General features: G+C 33.8%; 1 protein-coding gene across 2 annotated transcripts in view; it reads right to left on the reverse strand.

Annotated features, from left to right (window-relative positions):
- Positions 1 to 223: 223 nt before the first annotated feature.
- LOC116162452 (protein unc-45 homolog A) overlaps positions 224 to 22,524 on the reverse strand; it is a 37,941-nt gene continuing 15,640 nt past the window's right edge. The window contains exons 1-3 of one of the 2 annotated variants that reach the window (XM_031476071.1): positions 15,389 to 16,766; positions 6,708 to 8,382; positions 224 to 270 (exon numbers count right to left, since the gene is read on the reverse strand). In XM_031476071.1, coding sequence (XP_031331931.1) covers positions 6,733 to 8,382; positions 15,389 to 16,573 — 2,835 coding nt within the window. In that variant the 5' untranslated portion in view covers positions 16,574 to 16,766 and the 3' untranslated portion in view covers positions 224 to 270; positions 6,708 to 6,732. Of the gene's footprint in view, positions 271 to 6,642; positions 8,383 to 15,388; positions 16,767 to 22,524 lie in introns of those variants that run through there. The other variant, XM_031476072.1, reaches the window with a different exon arrangement.

Genomic DNA, 22,524 nt, shown 5'->3' on the forward strand with positions numbered 1-22,524 from the left:
ACTCCCATGCACCACGTGTGTGAAAAATGGCGGTTACGGAGTGGTAAATAACTCTAACCACATAAGTTACACCTAATGCTGGGACTGTTCTCGAATCTCAACTATAGACTGGGCACAAGGACCTATTTGTTACCTATACCAGGGGTGGAATTCAGCTAACAAAAAAACAGGCTCACTTCAATCCAGGTGGATCAGTCGCGCGCGCTGTAAACAATTAAATAATTCGTTTTTATTATTAACAATAGTATAAATATAAAAGTTAAGTACAATTTAGGAAGTTATCGCCAGTAACAAATTAGTCTTCGTTCACTTCTTCGTTCTGAACGAACGGGTTGAGTATTTAATTAAAGAAAATTTAATTTTAGGACGTTATCACCCGAGTAGGCCGACCGGCTGGTAATTCAGACGCTCCCTCTCCGTATTTTGGGAGCGCGTAAAACGTTCCGAGCTTTTATGGCTTGGTTTAGAAATTAACTCTGTTTACCATTAGTTCTTTTTTAAATTTTAAAACTTTGCTTTTTTGGAGTTTTCAATTATTTTGAAATCTTTTTTAAGTTTTTGGTATAGTAACCTTGGGTAGATTTTGTGGACTGTTTCATTTTAAATTTTTCTGTTCTGTTCATTGAATAAACTTCCGTGGGTCGACCTCTTCAGGAATGTTTAAATAACTTTGGGCATAAATTGCTATCAAAAATCCCCAAAACGGTCGACTCCTGTTTTTATACAATGCAATAATTTCAAATAACGCATTTACCTACTGATAAGTTGAAATTCCAGAAATCCAAAAATTTTAATTTTTCAAAATTTCAAGAAACCTAAAGGCCAAGGTACCCAAAATACCAAAATTTCAAATTTCTAAAATGTCAAATATTCCCAAATTTACAATTCGCAAACGCGCCAACATTTCAAAAATCTAATATCAAAAATCACAGTTTTTCAAAAATGCTAAAAACTTGAATTCTGAACATTTATAATTCTCACCAGCTAAAATCTGAAATTTGTACATTTTTAAAAACTTCAAAACCTCAAATTCATAGGTCAAAAATTACAAAATCTAAAGTTTCTAAAATCTCAAATTCTTAAAATTACAAAATTAACAAAATCTAAAATTCCCGTTCATTTCAAATATCATGAAATCTGAAATTCAAAAAATTAAAAAAACTTAAAATTCCCAGTTTCAAAAATCCTAAAATCTCAGATCTTCAAAGTTTCATAAAGTCCAAATTCTCCGAAGGTTTCCGAAGTTTACCATGCCCCTAGATTTCCATTACACATCTCTCGATGCTAAACAAAATTTAACCATAGTGTATAATTATATACCATGAATTTAATCCACACAAGGGCATGGCATCAATGGACTTAAAATTCCACTTCACAATTAATGAGAAAAAAATCACCATAAAAAATATACGCATCCGTTAACGGAATAGACTTCTGTGGGTTGACCTCTTCAGGAATATTAAGACTTTGAGCATAAACTGCTATCAAAAATTCCCAAAACGATCGACTCTTGTTTTTATACAATGCAAACATTCTAATTAACTTACATTTATCGATGAGTCGCAATTTTCTCCAAATTACAGTCGATTTTCTCCTTTTGAAAGGTAGCAGCAATTCGGAAATTGGGTGGTGGAACGCCTTGTGCAATACAGCTGAACCTTTTGTATTGTAACTAAGCACCCGCATGGAAATTGCCAGATTTAGTGATCACTCTGTAGATGAACACCGGGTATCTGGAAGCGTTTTAAGTTGGGCGCTTCGTTACGAAAATCGTGGTCCTGAAATATTTATTTCTGTTAAAGAGTTGGAAATATCAGACAGAGAAGGTTAATTTGCAGAGGCACTCGTTAAGGAGAATAAAAGACCGTATTTAATTTGCCGTTTGCAAGCGTTCCCGTAGAAATATTTAAATTATTTTTACAGTCGCCGAAAGCTCTCTTATCAGAGAAGAAGAGTTTTAGGTCCGTTAATTAGGTACCCCTTAATCGAGTTTAGTTGAATGAGCTAGAGAGCCTCCGTTTGAGTCGAGATTACACCGGTTACGGAGTGGTAAATAATTGTAACCACATAAGTTACACCTAATGCTGGGACTGTTCTCGAATCTCAACTATAGACTGGGCACAAGGACCTATTGTTACCTATACCAGGGGTGGAATTCAGCTAACAAAAAAACAGGCTCACTTCAATCCAGGTGGATCAGTCGCGCGCGCTGTAAACAATTAAATAATTTGTTTTTATTATTAACAATAGTATAAATATAAAAGTTAAGTACAATTTAGGAAGTTATCGCCAGTAACAAATTAGTCTTCGTTCACTTCTTTGTTCTGAACGAACGGGTTGAGTATTTTCTCTAATTGGGGTTGATGTTAGTTGTTCATAAAAAATTCTGTTTTTATTGAAGTGTTTTACAATGAATTCATCATCTTTTGTCTGTCGTATATTCTAATTGATTTTCCAGAAAGGAATACTTTAAAATAAAGCAAAAAATGTTTTTGTGGCGCACTGCGGAGCTCCCCCCCCCCCAATCTTCATTACACTAATACTTTAATGACCCGTAAGTACCCAGTCCGCCCCTGCCTGTTTTTAAACAATGCAAAAATTTCAAATAACGCATGATAAGTTGAAATTTCAGAAATCCAAATTTTTCAAAATTTCCAATCTTTATATGCCCAAAATTTTAAGAAACCTAAAGGCCAAGGTGCCCAAAATACCAAAATCTCAAATTTATAAAATGCCAAATGTTTCAAATTTACAATTCTCAAACGCGCCATTTCAAAAATCTAATATCAAAAATCACAGTTTTTCAAAAATGGTAAAAACCTTGAATTCTGAACGTTTAAAATTCTTACCAGCTAAAATCTGAAATTTCTAAATTTTTAAAACCTTCAAAATCTCAAATTCAATGTTCAAAAATTACAAAATTCAAATAAATTAAAATCTGAAATTCAAAAAATTAAAAAACTAAAAATTCCCAGTTTCAAAAATCCTAAAATCTCATATCTTTAAAGTTTCATAAAGTCCAAATTCTCCAATTGCCAAATTTTCCGAAGTTTACCATGCCCCTGGATTTCCATTACACATCTCTGGATGCTAAACAAAATTTAACCATAATGTATAATTATACACCATGAATTTCATCCACACAAGGGAATGGCATCAATGGACTTAAAATTCCACTTCACAATTAATGAGAAAAAAATCACCATAAAATATATACAAATCCGTTAACGGAATAGACTTCTGTGGGCCGACCTCTTCAGTATTAAAATGACTTTGAAACTTTTGAAACTGGGAATTTTAAGTTTTTTTAATTTTTTGAATTTCAGATTTTATGATATCTAAAATGAACGGGAATTTTAGATTTTGTTAATTTTGTAATTTTAAGAATTCGGGAATTTTAGATTTTGTAATTTTTGAACTTTGAATTTGAGGTTTTGAAGTTTTTAAACATTTAGAAATTTCAGATTTTAGCTGGTGAGAATTTTAAACGTGAAAAACTGTGATTTTTGATATTAGATTTTTGAAATGTTTGCGCGTTTGAGAATTGTAAATTTGGGAACATTTGACATTTTAGAAATTTGAGATTATGGTATTTTGGGTTTCGTGAAATTTTGGACATATAAAGATTGGAAATTTTGAAACATTAAAATTTTTGGATTTCTGAAATTTTAACTTATCGATAAATACGTTATTTGAAATTTTTGCATTGTATAAAAATAGGAGGCGACCGCTTTGGGGATTTTTGATAGCAATTCATGCCCAAAGTCATTTGAACATTCCTGGAGGGGTCAGCCCACGCCCCACGGAAGTTTATTCCGTGAACAGAATAGAACAGAAAAATTTAAAATGAAACAGTCCAGGAAATGCGCCCAAGGTTACTATAAAATTAGAAGTGCCCAAAAACAAGAAAGATTTCAAAATAATTGAAAACTCCAAAATGCTAAACTTTAAAATACGTCTTGGAAATCTTGATGGCCTTGACCAAGGCCGAGGACGACAAGGTGAAGGTCAGGCAAGCAGCCGACGATGCGTTGAAATCGGCGGAGAAATGGGGAGTTATTCAGGAATTCCAATCGGCGTGATACTTCACAAGGTAACGATCCGTTAGGACGGAGAAGTGAACGAAGACTAATTTGTTACTGGCGATAACTTCCAAAATTGTACTTAACTTTTATATTTATAGTATTGTTAATAATAAAGACGAATTATTTACAGCGCGCGCGTCTGCCAAGTGGATTGAAGTGAGCCTGTTTTTTTTTGTTAGCAGAATTCCACCCCTGGGATAGGTAACAATAGGTCCTTGTGGAGGATTTCTCAGTATATAGTTGAGATTCGAGAACAGTCCCAGCATTAGGTGTAACTTATGTGGTTACAGTTATTTACCACTTCGTAACAGCCATTTTTCACACACGCATGGGAGTTAAATTATGACAATATCAAAAACGAAGATCGAAAATTGTAAAAATCGGGTTTAATTAAATTTTTCCACGAAAGAGTTGTGGTCAAAAGTACAAAATAAACTGCTATCAAAAATTCCCAAAACGATCGACTCTTGTTTTTATACAATGAAAACATTTTAATTAACTTACATTTATGGATGCGTCGAAATTTTCTCCTTTTGAAAGGTAGCAGCAATTCGGAAAATTGGATAGTGAAACGCCTTATGCAATACAATTGCGACGCTCGTTAAGGAGAATAAAAAAGGTCATATTTAATCTGCCGTTTGTAACCGTTCCCGTAGAAATATTTAAATTATTTTTAGTCGCCGAAAGCTCTCTTGTCAGGGAAGAAGAGTTGTTAAGTTTTAGGTCCGTTAATTAGGTACCCATTAATCGAGTTTAGAAGAATGAGCTGGAGATGCGCCCTTAAAAACTTGAATTTTGACGTCGGTTAATTAATTAAAGAAGTTTTAACTTTTCGAGCCTTATCCCAAGGCTAAGCTGTGTCGGTAAATTTGACTAGTCGTTGACAGTAAATTTTGAAAGACGGTTGACGATTTGAATCAGAAACAAACTGGGCTTCACGTTTCTTGAAATTTGGTAGTTGGCATTTCGTTTAATGACGAATAATTTACCAATATTCCGCAGTATGGAAATTACAGTGTTTTAACAGCTAGCAAAACCACTAATTAATCTTCTTTAAACCTTTTACCGGTTGCCACTGTGATGATCTTAGCCTCCTACTATCTTGGTGGCTAACGCCAACTTGAAGTCACACTGGAATATTGGACCACATTCGGTAGTAGCGGGAATGCCAAACTAACATGGCTGCCTATTTGAATATTCTCGCTTACATTTCCCGCGAGAATCTGTCACTCTGGGGCCACTCCGAGTGCACTAAGATCGTGATCGTCATGTAGGACACCTACCTTGTGTATAATAACTGAGTTCTCAGCAGGCACTGAGGGCGTTTTATGGGTAAGGAACACCAAAAGCAATAGTTGATTAAGTTTATATTGCAGCTAATACCAAAACGGTGTTCCTGCAGAGGGTCTTAAGATGGTTCTATACTACTCCGGCATTTACGTTACGAATTAGGAAAACCTAATTCGGAGTAGTCCTATAATGAACAACATCCTAATGTACAGCACTTTTGAGCCCTCTAGAAACCGGGGTAACTACTACAAACACGCTATGAGTAACCAAAATGGGATCGAGCCATTCCCCAGGTATTACAACACATACATCGGACAAAACTAAGAGATGTCAAATATACCTCGCCGGGCTGGAGGATTACCTGGGCTAAAGTTGTTGAGTTCGGAACGAGTGAAAATGTTAGTGTTAGGTTCACCAAGGCCGTATAAACTCGAATAGCTCGATCCCCTCTAAACAAGCCCACTTCCCTCTTGATTACTCACAGCCCCACATAAGCAAATATAATGAAATGCAATGAAATAATCGAGAGACTAAAAAGCACAATACACAAATTAAATATGTACACATGCAAATATGTACAGCACAGATACAGCCCTACCGACAATGAAACATGATTGCCAATACCAACAAAGGTTACACATTAAAGGTACAAGTGATTGAATTCAGTAAGTACATAAATAAAGGGTTACAATCTGCATTCAAGTTACACACATTTATAGATTAATTGAATAAAGCAAATACCTCACCTGATATAACAAAGCAAAAGCACACAGCAGTTATTAAGGTATAACAAAATATTTCAAGACAAGCCGTACTTTACACTTCAGCCGGTTACAAGACAAAGGACCATGAACACACATGTTAAATCCTATTTATTTGACCAACCCAAGCCACGCGGTAATTTGATCTGCTAATACCCCTAAACCACCCCAAAACCGCCCATTCCCTGCATTTCTAAGAAAAAAGTGAACTGCAGGTGTTTGAAATTGTAAACACGTGTGGTCTTCCAAGAAATTCCATCCGTCTCATCTTCGCTCTCTTTCCCTTTTCTGTAATCCCACCAGATTTCTGTTGGCAGCTTGTGTAACCTACATGATGTATAGGGTGCTTCGTATTCGTATTAAACTGGACCACGCTGACCCGATAATGCAACAAGACCAAAATGTTTGCTCCTGCGCAAGGGCCTATTGTTACCTATCCCAGGGGTGGAATTCTGCTAACAAAAAAAACAGGCTCATTTCAGTCCGCGTGGATCAGACGCGCGCGCTGTAAATAATTAAATAATTCGTTTTTATTATTAACAATAGTATAAATATAAAAGTTAAGTACAATTTAGGAAGTTATCGCCAGTAACAAATTAGTCTTCGTTCACTTCTCCGTCCTGCACGAACGGATCAATACCTTGTGAAGTATCAAGCCGATTGGAATCGTCCCGTTTCTGAATAACTCCCCATTTCTCCGCCGATTTCAACGCATCGTCGGCTGCCTGCCTGACCTTCACCTTATTGTCGTCCTCTGCCTTAGTCAGGGCCATCAAGATTTCCAAGACGTTCGTTTCGATCAACTTGGCGGCGACGTCCTTGGAACTCTCCATCATGTTCTTGACGATCGCCAGACCTCTGTATTGCAAATTGGAGTTGGGATTGGCGAGCAAAACTTGCAAGCTTTCCAGCCAAGAGGTCGAGTCGAAGACTTTGGCGCAACATTTCTCGCTGCTCGATGTCAGTATGGCAACGGCGCCGGACGCGGCAAGGCTCGTCTCCAGATCCTCGTCCGCGCACAGAATGACGAGGTACTTCATTCGGTCGTTCTCGCCTTCGTATATTTTGACGACGTCTGGAGACATGCTCAAATTCGTGATGACCTGCGCGGCGGCGCGCTGTAACATCAGGTGGTCTTCAAAAAGGTAATGGTCGATTTTGGCAATGCCGCCCTCTTTTATAATACGCTGCCTCGCCGACTCGTTCATTTGCGCGATGTTGCAAAGAGCGAGCAGCGCTTCGAAATTCTCCAGGGCGGTGCAGTCTTGGTGCAGTAGGTTGAGCAGCGGGCGGATCACCTCCAGGCTGCGCTGGCCCGGGAACGCGACCTCCGGGTTAATCGTAATGCCGATCCTAGACAGCGCTTGGGCGGCGTGTCGTTTACCCTTATCGGTGCCGGTGAGCGCTTGCGAAATTAGTACCTTAACACCGCCCTGTTGCACCACAGAGCCGCGTAGCTCAGGCACGCTACACAAGGCGTTAAATACACGCGAGATTAACTCTTTGGCGTTCTGACTTTCAGTTTTTGATAGTCCAACTAAGGCGGACGCCACACTCGCGTTGCCCAAAATGATGATGCGCTTCGTGACGAAATCGGGATCGTCCAGCTCGTGCTCCTGCGGAATGTGCTGCTTGGCGAACTCGGCCAACTGCAACATTTCGGGGAGGACCTCCTGCTTCTCGTACGCGTTGCACAAGTTCACCAAAGTGGTGACGACCCCGTACAGTACAGACTGATCGCCCGACTTCCCCAGATCGATTAAGACCTGCAGCGCCGCCTTGTCCTCCACCAACTTCTCTTTGACCTCCGCGTCCAGGGTCAAGTACGAGAGGCCCTCCGCCGACCACTTCCGAAGGTCGTTGTCGTTACCTGGCCGCAGCAAAAACCGCCGACACGCTTCCGCGAGCTTCAGGGCGGATCCCTCCTGAAAAGGCTTGATGGACGCGTCGCTGCCGCCGCAACTCGCCAACTTGCACAGACCGACCAGCGCCCGTATGCTGATCCCCGGCTCCGGCGACTTGTACAACTTCTTCAGAATGTTCGCGCCCTGCGATATGATCGCCTTCGCCTTGTCGTGCTTGCTCGCCGCCGCTATTATGCACTCGCACGCGACTCGCTGCTGTACGACGTCCTCGGAATTTGCCATCGCCAGTATCATCTCCAAAATCCCCTCCTTGGATATAATCGTGTTGCCGACGTCGAGGGGACCTCGTAAAAGCGCAGTTATGGCCGCAGTTAGTCGAACCTTCAAAGATAAAAATATAAGTAAAAAATATTTTTGAATTTTTGAAATTTTGGTAATTTTAGATTTTGAACAACTATTTAAATTTTTGAAAATTTTAGAAATTTGATGTTTTTTTTAAATTTTTAATTTCAGATTTTATATTTGACATGCTGGGCATTTGAATTTTTGTGATTTATGAAAAAACGATTTTAATTTTAAAATTTTAGGTAAAGATTTTGAGGTTTTGGAAAATTGAGATTTTTCGATTTTTGAACTTTTTAGAATTCTGAAATTTCGGGAATATATGATTGTTGAAATTATTAAATTTTTGAAATGTTGGGCATTTGTGAATTTCAAATTTGAGTTTTTGGTATTTTGGATACCTTACCCTTTAAGGTTTTTTGTAATTTTGAGCATTTAACTAATATTGGGATTTATAAAAGGATTACATTTTTTTTTCTGAAGTTTTTGGGATTTGAAATTTTTGGAAATTAGAGATGCTTGAGATCTTTGGATTTTGTAAGTTTGAGAATGTTAGATTTTGTCTTAAAAAAACAGCAGATTTTAGGGGTATTAAAATTTTGAAGAATTTAGATTTTACGATATACATAGTTTTTGGAATTTAACATTTTGACATTTTGAAAATTTAAGATATGAGAATCTTTACATTTTGGCAATTTGACATTTTGAGAAATAAAAATGTTCTTAATATTTCAAATTTTAGGAATAATAATATCTTGGGAATTTTTTGATTTTAAAATTAAAAAAACTATGGGAGTTAAAATATTGAGAAATTAGGATTTGAAATTTCTTAAAGAAACATTAGATTTTAGGACCTCGAATTTTAGGATTTTAGAGTTTTGGAAATTTCGAAACCGGAGTTCGCGACGCTGAGAATGTTACAATTGAAAACTTTAAAATTATAGGAATTTGAGATTTTGGGATTTTTAAACGTTCGAGAATTTCAGATTTTGGCAATTTTGGCAATTTGGCAAATATAAGATTTTCAAAATTCTAGAAATTTTTTGATAATTTTAAAATTTTAAGAACTGGAATCTTATTAGTTAAAAAATTTCTTGAAATGTCGGGAAATTATAATTTTGAGATTCTTAAAATTTGTGTATATGGGATACTTACTGAAATCTTTAGTTCTAGATTTTGGAATTCTCAAAATTCTGAGAATTTTGGAAAATTTGAGAATCTGTGATTTTGGATTTTTCAAATTTTAGGGAAATTTAAACTTTTGAGTTTTCCAAAATTTTGTAAATTTTAGATTTTGAAGTTATTGAAAATCTCTAAATTTTATAGTTTTCTAAATTTGGGAATCTGTGATTTTGTTATTTTGAGAATTTGAGGATTGGATAATACTCCAAAAATTCTAATAAATTTCAACATTTTATTTCCCAAAATGTCAAATTTCCAAAACGTGAAGATCCTCATATCAAATTATCGAAATTTAAAAAATCCCAAAATGTTAAATTCCAAAAACTAAATCCCAAAATCTAAATTCTTCCAAATGTCAATATCTCTAAAATCTGAACTGTAAGAACTATCTCACATTCTCAAACAAACAAAATCCAAAAATCTGAAAAATTACTAAAGTTTCAAATTCTCAAAGTTACAAAAATCTCAAAAACTTAAATTCCCAACAATTTCAGATTTTGTGATATTTGACATGCTGAGCATTTGAATTTTTGGGAATTATGAAAAAACGATTTTAATTTTAAAATTTTAGGTCAAGATTTTGAAGTTTTGGAAAATTGAGATTTTTCGATTTTTGAAAAAAAGTTTAGAATTCTGAAATTTTGGGTATCTACGATTGTTGAAATTATTAAATTTTTTAAATGTTGGGCATTGTTTTTGGTATTTTGGATACCTTACCCTTTAAGGTTTTTTGAAATTTTTGAGCATTTAACTATTGGGATTTATAAAATTGTAAGAAATTAATTTTTTTTTTATTTCTGAAGTTTTTGTGAATTGAAATTTTGGAAAATTATTGAGATTTTTGCAAATTGCAGATTTGAGAAGTATTACAATTTTGAAGAATTTACATTTTGCGAAATAGTTTTTGGAATTTAACATTTTGAAATTTTGAAAATTTAAGATATGAGAATCTTTACATTTTGGGAATTTGACATTTTGAGAAATAAAAATGTTGACATTGATTAAAATTTGGATATTTCAGATTTTAGGAATATTAAAATCTTGGGTATATTTTGATTTTAAAATTTCAAAAACTATGGGAGTTAAAATATTGAGAATTTAGGATTTGAACTTTCTTAAAGAAACATTAGATTTTAAGTACTTAGAATGCTGGGCATTTGAATTTTTGGGATTTATGAAAAAAAGATTTTAATTTTAAAATTTTAGGTCAAGATTTTGAGGTTTTGAAAAGTTGAGATATTTCGATTTTTGAACTTTTTAGAAAAATTTAGAATTCTAAAATTTTGGGAATCTATGATTGTTGAAATTATTAAATTTTTGAAATGTTGGGCATTTGTGGATTTCAAATTTGAGTTTTTGGTATTTTGGATACCTTACCCTTTAAAGTTTTTTGAAATTTGGAGCATTTAACCATTGGGACTTTTAAATTTTAAGAAATTAAATTTTTTTTGAATTTCTGAAGTTCTTGGGATTTGAAATTTTGGAAATGAGAGAAATTAGAAATGCTCTAATTTTTGAGATTTTTGGATTTTGTTAGTATGAGAATGTAAGATTATGTCTTGGAAGTTTTGAAAATTGCAGGAGTATTAAAATTTTGAAGAATTTAGATTTTGCGATATAGTTTTTGGAATTTAACATTTTGAGATTTTGAAAATTTAAGATATGAAAATCTTTACATTGTGGGAATTTGACATTTTGAGAAATAAAAATGTTGACATTGATTAAAATTTGGATATTTCAGATTTTAGGAATAATAAAATCTTGGGAATTTTTTGAAATTTTGTAAATTTTAGATTTTATAGTTTTGTAAATTTGGGAATATGATATGAAAAAACGATTTTAATTTTAAAATTTAAGGTCAAGGTTTTGAGGGTGTGGAAAATTGAGATTTTTCGATTTTTGAACTTTTTAGAAAAATTTAGATTTCTGAAATTTTGGGAATCTACGATTGTTGAAATTATTAAATTTTTGAAATATTGGGCATTGTTTTTGGTATTTTGGATACCTTACCCTTTAAGGTTTTGTGAAATTTTGAGCATTTAACTAATATTGGGATTTATAAAATTTTAAGAAATTAAATTTTTTTAAATTTCTGAAGTTTTTGGAAATTAGAGATGCTCTAATTTTTGAGATCTTTGGATTTTGTTAGTTTGAGAATGTAAGATTATGTCTTGAAGTTTTGAAAATTGCAGATTTTAGGGATATTAAAATTTTGAAGAATTTAGATTTTGCGATGTGGTTTTTTGAATTTAACATTTTGAGATTTTGAAAATTTAAGTTATGAGAATCTTCACATTTTGGGAATTTGACATTTATGAGAAAAAAAAATGTTGACACTGATTAAAATTTGGATATTTCAGATTTTAGGAATAATAAAATATTGGGAATTTTTTGATTTTAAAATTTCAAAAACTATGGGAGATAAAATATTGAGAAATTAGGATTTGAAATTTCTTAAAGAATCATTAGATTTTAGGTACATTGAATTTTGGGATTTTAAAGTTTTGGAAATTTCGAATCGAGAGTCCGCGACGCTGAGAATGTTACAATTGGAAACTTTAAAATTATAGGAATTTGAGAGTTTGGGATTTTTAAACGTTCGAGAATTTCAGATTTTGGCAATTTAAAATTTTGGAAATATAGACTTTCAAAATTCTAGAAATTTTGGGTTTTGATAATTTTAAAATCTTAAGAACTGGAATCTTTGAAAATTATAAGTTGAAAATTGTCTGAAATATCAGGAAATTAAAATTTTGAGATTTTTGAGATTTGGGTACATGGAATACATACTGAAATCTTTAGTTCTAGATTTTGAAATTCTCAAAATTCTAGGAATTTTGGAAAATTTGGGAATCTATGATTTTGGATCTTTGAAATTTTGAGGAATTTAATCTTTTGAGTTTTCCAAAATTTTGTAAATTTTAGATTTTGAAGTTTTTGAAAATTTCTAAATTTTAGATTTTATAGTTTTGTAAATTTGGGAATCTGGGATTTTGTTATCTTGAGAATTTGAGGTTTGGAAATTGTAATACTCCAAAAATTTTATTTCCCAAAATGTGAAATTTCCAAAACGTGAAGATCCTCATATCAAGTTTTCAAAATTTTAAAAATCCCAAAATGTTAAATTCCAGAAACTATATCGCAAAATCTAAATTCTTCCAAATGTCAATATCCCTAAAATCTGAAATGTAAGAACTACTATCTTACATTCTCAAACAAACAAAATCCAAAAATCTCAAAAATTACAAAATATAAAATTTCCAAAGTTTCAAATTCCCAAATTTACAAAAATCTCAAACACTCAAATTCCCAATATTTAAAACATCTCAAACTCTCAAAATTCAAACATTTATATTTAAATATTTTAAGTCACCCAAATTTTTAAAAAAACCTTAAAGGCTTAGGTGCCAAAAATACCAAAAATCTGTTTCATAATTTTATATTTTTCAAAAAACGTTTTGCAAAATTCTCGCCAACTACAATCGGATATTCCCAAATTTTAAAAAATTCCAAAACCTCCAATTTTAAAAATAACCAGATATCGAATTCCTAGAATTTTAAAATTAACAAAATTCTCGTTTTTTCAAAAATCCTAATAGTCCCAAATTTCAAAAATCTTTAGTACTTACCCAAAATTTCAAAAACTTTAAAGTGTAAAATTGTCAAATTTAACGCAATTATTAAGTTTCAAAATCTAAAATGTAAAAAAAAACAAAATCTCAAATTCCCGGAACTTCAAAAATTCGAATAGTCCAAATCCTCATAATTTAAAAGATCGCAAGAGCTTAAATGCCCAAAGTTCCCAAATTTAAACTTCTAAAACACCTAATGTTTCAGTCGAGATTTCAGCAATCTAAAAATTTCAAAAATCATAAATTCCCAAAATTTCAAAATTCTAATTTTTTTAATATTCCAAAACCCTTGAATTCTCAACGTTAAAAATTCTCTACATCTAAAATTTTCAAAAACTTTAAAACTTCTCAAAACAACAAAATTCCAAAATTTCAAATGCCAAATGAAATCTCAAATTCGTAAAATTTCAAAATTAACATAATCTATAAATTTCCCTTTTTTAAAAATCCCAAAATCTGACACGCCCAGAATTTCAAATATTACAAAATCTAAAATTCAAAAATTTCAAAACCCTCAAATCTTCAAATACCAAGTTTAAAAAATTTCAGTATCCGATATACACTAATTTTAAAATCCCAAAACCTCTACTTCCTGAAATTTCAAAATTTTTCAATTTATAATTGACAAACTTTTTAAAGTTTCGAAATCCAACATTCTAAAAATCCTAAAATCTTTTATGTATTTCCAACATTTTAAAAATGCCAAGATCGTGCCGAACGTTTAAAAGTCTCACCGACTAAAATCCAAAATTCCTACAATTTTAAAAACTCGCAACATCTCAAATTCCCGAAACAACAAAATTTCAAAATCGTTAACATTTGAAATTTCCAAAGATTCACAACGTCGAAATTCTTAGTTTCTAAAATTCAAATGTCCAAAATCAAAATTTCTAAGAGTTCAAAGATTTCAAATTCTTAAAATTCCAAATTGCAAAAATCCAAAATTTCTAGAATCAAAAATCTTATACATATTTCAAAAAACACCTAGATCTGAAATTCTCGAACGGTTAAAAATCGGAAAATCTCAATTCCAATTTCCTAATTTTAAATTTCCCAATAAAGCGAACTCCCATTTAGAGTATTTAAAAAAACATTAAAAACTCAAATTCACAAAATTGGAAATCCCCAAGTTTAAGGTTTCTAATCTTTCACAAATTTCAAATATTAAAATTTTCAAAATAAGTAACTAGAACTTTAAAAATGTTAAAATCAGAAAATTCACAAAATTTTAATATTCCTAGTATCTAAAATTTCCAAATTTTAATAATCTTCAAAATTTAGAAAACCCAAAATCTAAAATGCTCAAATCAAAAAAAAATTCCCAAATTTCCAAAATTTTAAAAATCTCAAAATGTTACATTCCGAAAACTAAACCCCAAAATCTAAATTTTTAGTTTGGTTTTAATTTTCAAATTCTTAAAATTTCAAAATAACCAAAGCCCAAAATTTCCAGATCTTAAACATCCTATACACATTTCCAAAATTTTAATAGGCCAAGATTTCAAATTCTTATAAAATTATAAAAATTCCAAAATCGTACAATTTCAAGAGTTTCTAATTGTAAAACGTCCCGAACTCTAATTTCAAAAATCTCAAAAACTCTTAAGATCTCAAATTGAGAAAATTTGAAATACCTACCTGCAACCTAAAGATTTTAGTCTCTCAATTATTTTAAGTCCTTACAATTTTTAAAATTCTCAAATAAAAAAAATCACAAAATGTTTAATTTTAAAATCTCAATATTTCCAATATCAATATTAATATCAAAATTTTATTTCTCAAAATATCAAATTTCAAAAACTAAATCCCAAAATCTAAATTATACGAAGTTTCAATTCAAATTCCAAAAATTTTAAAAATCTCAAGAACTCAAAACTCCAAAAATTTCAGAAATTAATCTAACATTTATATTATAAAATCCTAAATTCCCAAAAAAGTCCTAAAATTTCGAAACTAACCAAATCCAAAATTTCCGTTTTTTTCAAAAATCCCAAAATCTCAAATGCCCAGCATTTCAAATATCATAAAATCTAAACTTCAGAAAAACTCCAAAATTTCAAATTTACAAGATTTAAAAAACCCAAAATCCAAAATTCTCAAATTTCCAAAGTTTCAAAAAACTCAAATTTTCGAAAATCTCAATTTCTAAAATTTTCAAAAATCTACAATGCTTCATAGTTATTGTGTATTGCAATAGGTGGCCTTGTAACACTTGTCTTTCAATATCCTACCTTCGCCTCGATATCCGGAGACAACAATTTTGGCGCCATAAACTCCTGAATCTTCTCCAAAAACGCCTCCTTCGCTTTATCGTAGTACATATTTTCGAAGACCCGCCCAAGACAAACGGCGGCGATAGTCCGAGTCGACGACGTTATACTGAGCGAACTCTCGAACTTGTACTCCTCCAGCTCGCTGGCGCACTCCATCAGCCGCTGGACGCCGCCAATCTCCACGAGCCTCTCGGCCCAACTCAACGTGGTGTAGTGTATGTTACGAATGAGCAGTTCGATGATGGCATCGCGAGCCAGTCCGGATATCGTGTGATTGTTGATCGAGTAGACGAGACACGAGAGTAGGGTGTCGATTTGAAACTTGTGCGTCTCGCACAGCTCCTTGTTCGGTTTCGTATCCGCCTTGTTCTCCATGCCGGAGAGCGTGTTTAATATCGTTTGCATGCAGTGTTCGGCCACGTTTACTTGGTTCGAGTCTTCGCTGTCGATCATCTCGAGGAACCACGGCAGACCGAGGTCCTTCAGTACGACTTTGGTGTTCTCGACCGAATGCTTGCACAGCTCGCCGACTATCCGAATGGCGCATATGAAGATGACGCGGTTCTTCTCCACCTTCACCAGCTGCTTGATTTTGTGTAGCACTCCCGTTTTTAGAATAATCTCCGAACCGATTTTCTCGCGGGCCAATACCAGCAAGTTGTTCATGGCGGTCTCGCGCTTTTCCCTGTCGGTGGTAGGATCAAAGGTGAGTTTGGTCATGCTGTCAATTTTCGTCGATATTTGCGCGTTTTCTTTAGCTCGCTGCTGCACAATTGGGTACAGTCGTTCTAAGGTGGGCTGTAGCACCTTATTTGTTGGCTCTAACTTTAACACTTCCCTCGCGTCGACGTAGGCCTCTTCGTAGCGTTCCAGGTTTTCGTAAGCTTGCGATCGCCTGAATAGCGCTTTGGGATCGGCCGGTGTCAACTCTAACGATTTGCTGCAGTCGTTGACGGCCTGCTGATAGCCGCCTCGTTTCAGATGGGCCGCCGCACGGTTCTTCAAATATACGGCTTTGTCGCCGTCCTCCGATGATAACTTGATAGCACTCGTGTATAGGGCGATTGCGTTTTCGTAGTCACCATTTTTAAAGGCCTCATTGCCTTTTTCTTTCAATTCGGATGCTTCAATTGAGGCACTCATAGTTTAGTGTTCGTGGTAGTTACTAAAATAAAATGGTAAAAAGACAGAATATTCTGGAACATCTAATTATAAAATATCTATTATTAGTTAGTCACTTTCTTTCAATGGTCTTAAATTGGAACATTTTGTAGGTTAGGTTGTCTGTTTTGAGTAGAAGTCGGTGTCACACCATGTAACAATTTTAAAGTCATGTTTACACAGATCTATTATAAGAATCTTATTTATTGGAACATAAATGATAAAGATATTAAACATTAAAGATGATGGTGGAGTTCTCATCTGACGTCACAAATACTGATGGTACCTACTACTGCTTGCCTTCAAACAGAAGTGCTTGACTCTTATACTCGATTTCCCTCACCTTTAAACTTGCAAAAACCTTTAAAAAATGCACAGATGACTCATCAATGGAGGAGCGAACGCGAGAACCTGCCGAAAATTGACTTTTTGGAGCGTTAATTTACGGTAGGTAAAAATCATCCGCTTTTTAATACTGTGATGATCTTAGCCTCCTACTATCTTGGCGGCTAACGCCAACTTCAAGTCACACCTGTATATATGATCATGTTCTGTAATATTGGGAATGCCAAACTAACATGGCTGCTTATTTGAATATTCTCGCTTAAGTTTCCCGCGAGAATCTGTCACTCGGGGGCCACTCCGAGTGAACTAATCGTGATCGTCATGTAGAACACCTATGTTGTGTAATAACTGGGTTCTCAGCAGGCACTGAGGGCGTTTTATGGGTAAGGAACACCAAAAGCAATAGCTGATTAAGTTTATATTGAATCTAATACCAATACGATTACAGAGTGACCCGCATAATGGTTTTTTAGCGGCGCCCCTGCAGAGGGTCTTAAGTGGTTGTATATTACTTCGGCATTTAGCTTACGAATTAGGAAAACTGCAGGAAAACCTAATTCGGAGTAGTCCTATAATGAACAACATCCAATGTACAGCACTTTTGAGCCCTCTCGAAACCGAGGTAACTACTACAAACACGCTATGAGTAACCAAAATGGATTCGAGCCATTTCCCAGGTATTACAACACATACATCAAACAAAACTAAAAGATATTAACTATGCCTCGCCGGGCGGTAGGATTACCCAGGCCCAGTGGGGTGCCTGTAGACGTGGGTTAAAATTGTTGGGTTTCGGAACGAGTGAAAATGTTAGTGTTAAGTTCACCAAGGCCCGTATAAACTTGAATAACTTGATCCCCTCTAAACAAGCACACTTCCCTCTTGATTACTCACAGCTCCAAATAAGCAAATATAATGAAATGCAATGAAATAATCGAAAGTGACTAAAAAGCACAATACACATATATGTACACATGCAAGTATGTACAGCATAGATACAACCCTACCGACAATGAAACATGATTCCCAATACCAACAAAGGTTACACATTAAGAGGTACAAGTGGTTGAATCCAGTAAGTACAGAAGTAAAGCGTTACAATCTACATTCAAGTTACACACATTTATAGATTAATTGAATAAAGCAAATACCTCATCTGATATAAAAAAGCAAAAGTACACAGCAATGATTTAAGGTATAACAAAATATTTCAAGACAAGCCGTACTTTACACTTCAGCCGGTTACAAGACAAAGACCATGAACACACATGTTAAATCCTATTTATTGACCACCCCAAGCCACGCTGTAATTTGATCTGCTAATACCCCTAAAAACCACCCGAAAATCGCCCATTCCCTGCATTTCACGCATTTCTAGGAAAAAACTGGACTGCAGGTGTTTGAAATGGTAAACATATGTGGCCTTCCAAGAAATTCCATCCGTCTCATCTTTGCTCTCTTTCCCTTTTCTGTAATCCCACCAGATTTCGGTTGGCAGCTTGTGTAACAAACATGATGTATAGGGTGCTTCGGGTCGACAATGACATCTACAGGACGTTGCTAAGGTTTGGTATCTCCATACGTATAACCGCGTTTTAAATTTGCATAAACGACTTTCTACGGACTTCGGTGAAGCTAAATAAATCGTTAATACAAACGTTGACAATTCCTATTCCAGTTTCGTCGAATTTCCTCCAGTATCATCGAAAATCGTCGAGTCTGCGCGAGTTTCATTTTGAGATTTGGAAATGTTGAAATTCCGAATCTTTGGAGATTCTCCGAAAGTAGTCGATTGCCGTTGAAATTCGCCAATTTGATCGAGGTTTCGTTGTTGATTTTGATGATAATCGGCGAATTTCGTAAAGATAGTAAAGATTCGGTGAATTTCGCCGAATCTCGAGATCTTGCAAACTTCAATTTCAATTCTTGACCCGACAGCGAAAACATCATTAAGATGTGGATTTATTTCGAAGTAAGTACAGAACATAAGTTATACAAATACTTCCCCTTATAATAATCTATGAATTCTTAGAGACGTTTTATACTCAAAAAATCCCTTTCTTGAATTTTACATTTTATATTTGAAATGTTGGGCATTTGACTTTTAGGATTTTTGGAAAAACTGGAATTTTAGATTTTGTTAATATTCCAATTTTAGAAATTCGAGATTTTGGAAAATTGAAATTTTTGTAATTTTGAGCATTAGGATATTATAAATTTAGATTCTGCAATTTCTGAAATGTGGGAATTTTGAGAATTTGTAGTTTTTAAAAATTTGGGAATTTCCGATTGCAGTCGGTGAGAATTTTAAACGTTTAGTATTCAACTTTTTTTTTGAAATATTTTGGGAGACTAATTTTTGAAATTATGGGCGTTTAAATATTTTTAGTTTGCGAACTTTTGAAATTTTGGGCATTTAAAATATTTAAATATTGGGATTTCGTTTTTGGAACCCAACTTTTCAGATTCATAAAATTTACGATTTTTAGATTTCAGGAATTCATATTAAAATTTTGGGAATGTTTACATTTTAACATTTTTAAAATTTAAGATTTATTGTATTTGAAATTTTTTCAATATTAGAAACCTTAGATTTTTGGGGATTTCAAATTTTGTGAATATGAGATTTTAGGAGTTTTTGAATTCAGAGATTGTTGAGAAGAAAGTTCGCGACGTTGAGAACTTTTCAATTGGAAACTTTTCGAATTGTATGAACGTGAGATTTTGGGGTTTTTGAAAATTCGAGAATTTCAGATCTTGGCTTTTTTAAAATTTTGAAAATATGTATAAGATTTTAGGATTGTTAAAATTTTGAAATGTTAACAATTTTAAACTTTGGAAATCAAATTAAAATCTCTTTGAAATTCGAGGAAATTTAAATTTCGGGGTTTTTGAAATTTAGGAATATGCGATACGTACTGAAATCTTTGAAATTTAGTAATTTTCGATTTTGGGAATTAGCTGTGGACACTTTTGAAAATTTGTGCGTTTGAGATTTTGGGATGTTCGAACTTTTGGGAATTTTAAATTTTTGAGTTTTTCTCAAATTTTCTAAATTTGAGATTTTGAGGTTTTTGGATATCCTCAAATTTTAAACTTTATTGTTTTTGAAATTCTGGGTGTTTGAAATTTTGAGATTTTTCAAAACCTAAATTTTGAGAGGTGGGTCGGTGTGAATATCGGGATACTTGTACACGAGCAAAACGAATTAAAAAGGGTACTATAATAATAATAAACCAGATAGAGGCTTAGTCTTTAGTACAGGAGAGAGGAGAGAATACTTACTAACAGGGGAAACAAGGCAGACTAAGAGATCCATGTTCTGGCCTTGACAAGCTAAAGAAGTAAAATACTTGATAGGGACATAACATGAGAGGTTCTACCCTGTATATCTAACGTACGACGATACATACATTTTTGAGAGTTGGCAACCATGCCATTTCTAGGTGGGGAAAAGCTGCCTGCGCCATCTGGTAAGCACGAACGGGGGTTACGTTTGGCAATTGGCATCTTGTGTTGAATGGCAGTCGTGAACGCGTCGCTCTATAAATGTTTGTTATTATATCGTGTTATTTAATGCAGGTAGTAATTTTTGCATTTCTTTATATCGTATTTGTGTTTTGTATGCCGCATTTTATATTTTGTGTGTTTGAATCTTTGTTTTTGAAATTTATTTGATTTAACCGCAATGCAGAATGACGTGATACCGTGATGCTATTGTTTGTAATTGTTTACGTTTTTGGTTAATTTATGTTTATTGATGTTGATTACTTGGTCTTGTCCTTGATGTAACATTCATGTAAGTTTTGATAATTTTATTTTAATATGTGGAAATTACCGATGCGTTTGATGTATGTACTGACTTGTTGTTTGTTACAAACAAATTTCTCCGTGAACGAAGCAGTCACGGGGGTGGAAAAAAAACTGTAGTCAAAATTGAAGTACGACACCTAATTCCGTGATTGTCTTCACCATCCAACTGTAGGCTCGAAACTCCGAAACCAGGGGCGGGCTACCTATCTTGCAGGTGCGATAAATGAGTGGCGATTCAATAATTTCCATTTATCTTGTTTTTAGTTAAATTTACCTACAAGGCCATGTATAAATTTTCCATCTTGCTTTTAACAAAAGGACTTTATTGCACCAGAGATGAGTCACATCCTGTGTATTTCACCCTTTCTTAGAATTTTGGTACCTGCTTACCTGACCCATAATTCCCAACACTTGTTTTCAACCTCTTTGTTACCTCTTGAAGTTTACCTGTTACTTTTTGTGATGTTATAATTTTATGTTACGCATTCACATCATTACAAACCATTAATTTTACAACACAATTTGATATTAATTTGACGGCTGGTTTTTTTATTGGTAAGTTCTTTTTTTGCCAGCCTATTTCTATTTTGATTCGGTGAACTACCATTTTCAAAGTTTTTTTTTGCAATGTAATTTATTTGGACTTAAATTTCCGAGCTTTCACACTCTTAATAATTGCGATCTTTATTAAACAAACTTTTCACAATTTGAGTGTTTTATTTTACGTTCCTTCCCTACTGTGCTTCAGGTCAAAGCGTTGTCTACAACTTAACGTAAGGTGGCTTGCCTTAGATGTTTTATCACGTGCCACTTTTCAAATTTAAGCGGGATCTTGTTTAGTTTCGGAGGAATAGCCATTTTTAAACGTTGCCGGGTTGACTTTATTTCCGTGTTTTTGTAGTGTGAAGTTAGCGTAGAACCTAGGGGTTAAGTACACTACAATTGTAAGTATTTGATAGTGGTTTTATATAATTTTGTGTTAATTAGTTGCCTACTTTTATATAATTATTTAAAAACAGAACCCGGAAGTTGTTTTGTAATAAATTGTGATGCAGTTTATATCCTCAAAAACAAGGATATTAAAACAGAAACGTTTTTCGCGTAAGCAAAAGGTTAATTCGGTTCCTTCAATTTTACCGAATTCATCAATTGAATATGTCGATAGTTTCTCCGACCAAGAACAACTTGAAGAAATGACAGTAGATGAAAATGTAAACACTTTCTCTGATCATCAAAATATGGATCTTAATCGTTGTGTAACACCCTCTGAACATTAATAAAACGTCTTGAGCTTCAAAATAATAGAAAAATAAAGAAGTTCATAAATGTCATTCAATATTCATCATATATTAATTTAACATCTACACACTTTATAATTTATAAAATATTTTATGATCGTACTTCAACACCCTCGCCGTCATGTACTACGTTATCCTGGAGATTGGTTAGATGCTGCAATACACATGTACATTTGTTAAATAAAAACTTATTCTACGACCGTTATCACTATCCAAGTATAAAGTTAAACAGTTATTGTATAAATATTTTGTGTGGATATATTTGTCTAGCAAATTTCATATTTAGCGCCTCACATTTAGTTTTAATTTTAGTCATACCCAGTGATGGCGCTGCAGATGTTGGCTTCAAGCTACGAGTAAATTTAGCACTTAGCACTAGCAAGGTTTAAATGGTCGAAGCTTAAGAGATGTTCCTAGCGTTGTCATGTCACTACCTCTCTTCTGAAACTTCTGTGAACTGTTCTTTACATTGTCCCA

Source organism: Photinus pyralis, unplaced genomic scaffold, assembly GCF_008802855.1.
Source record: "Photinus pyralis isolate 1611_PpyrPB1 unplaced genomic scaffold, Ppyr1.3 Ppyr1.4_LG10, whole genome shotgun sequence".
In the NCBI taxonomy this organism is placed as follows: Eukaryota; Metazoa; Arthropoda; class Insecta; order Coleoptera; family Lampyridae; genus Photinus; species Photinus pyralis.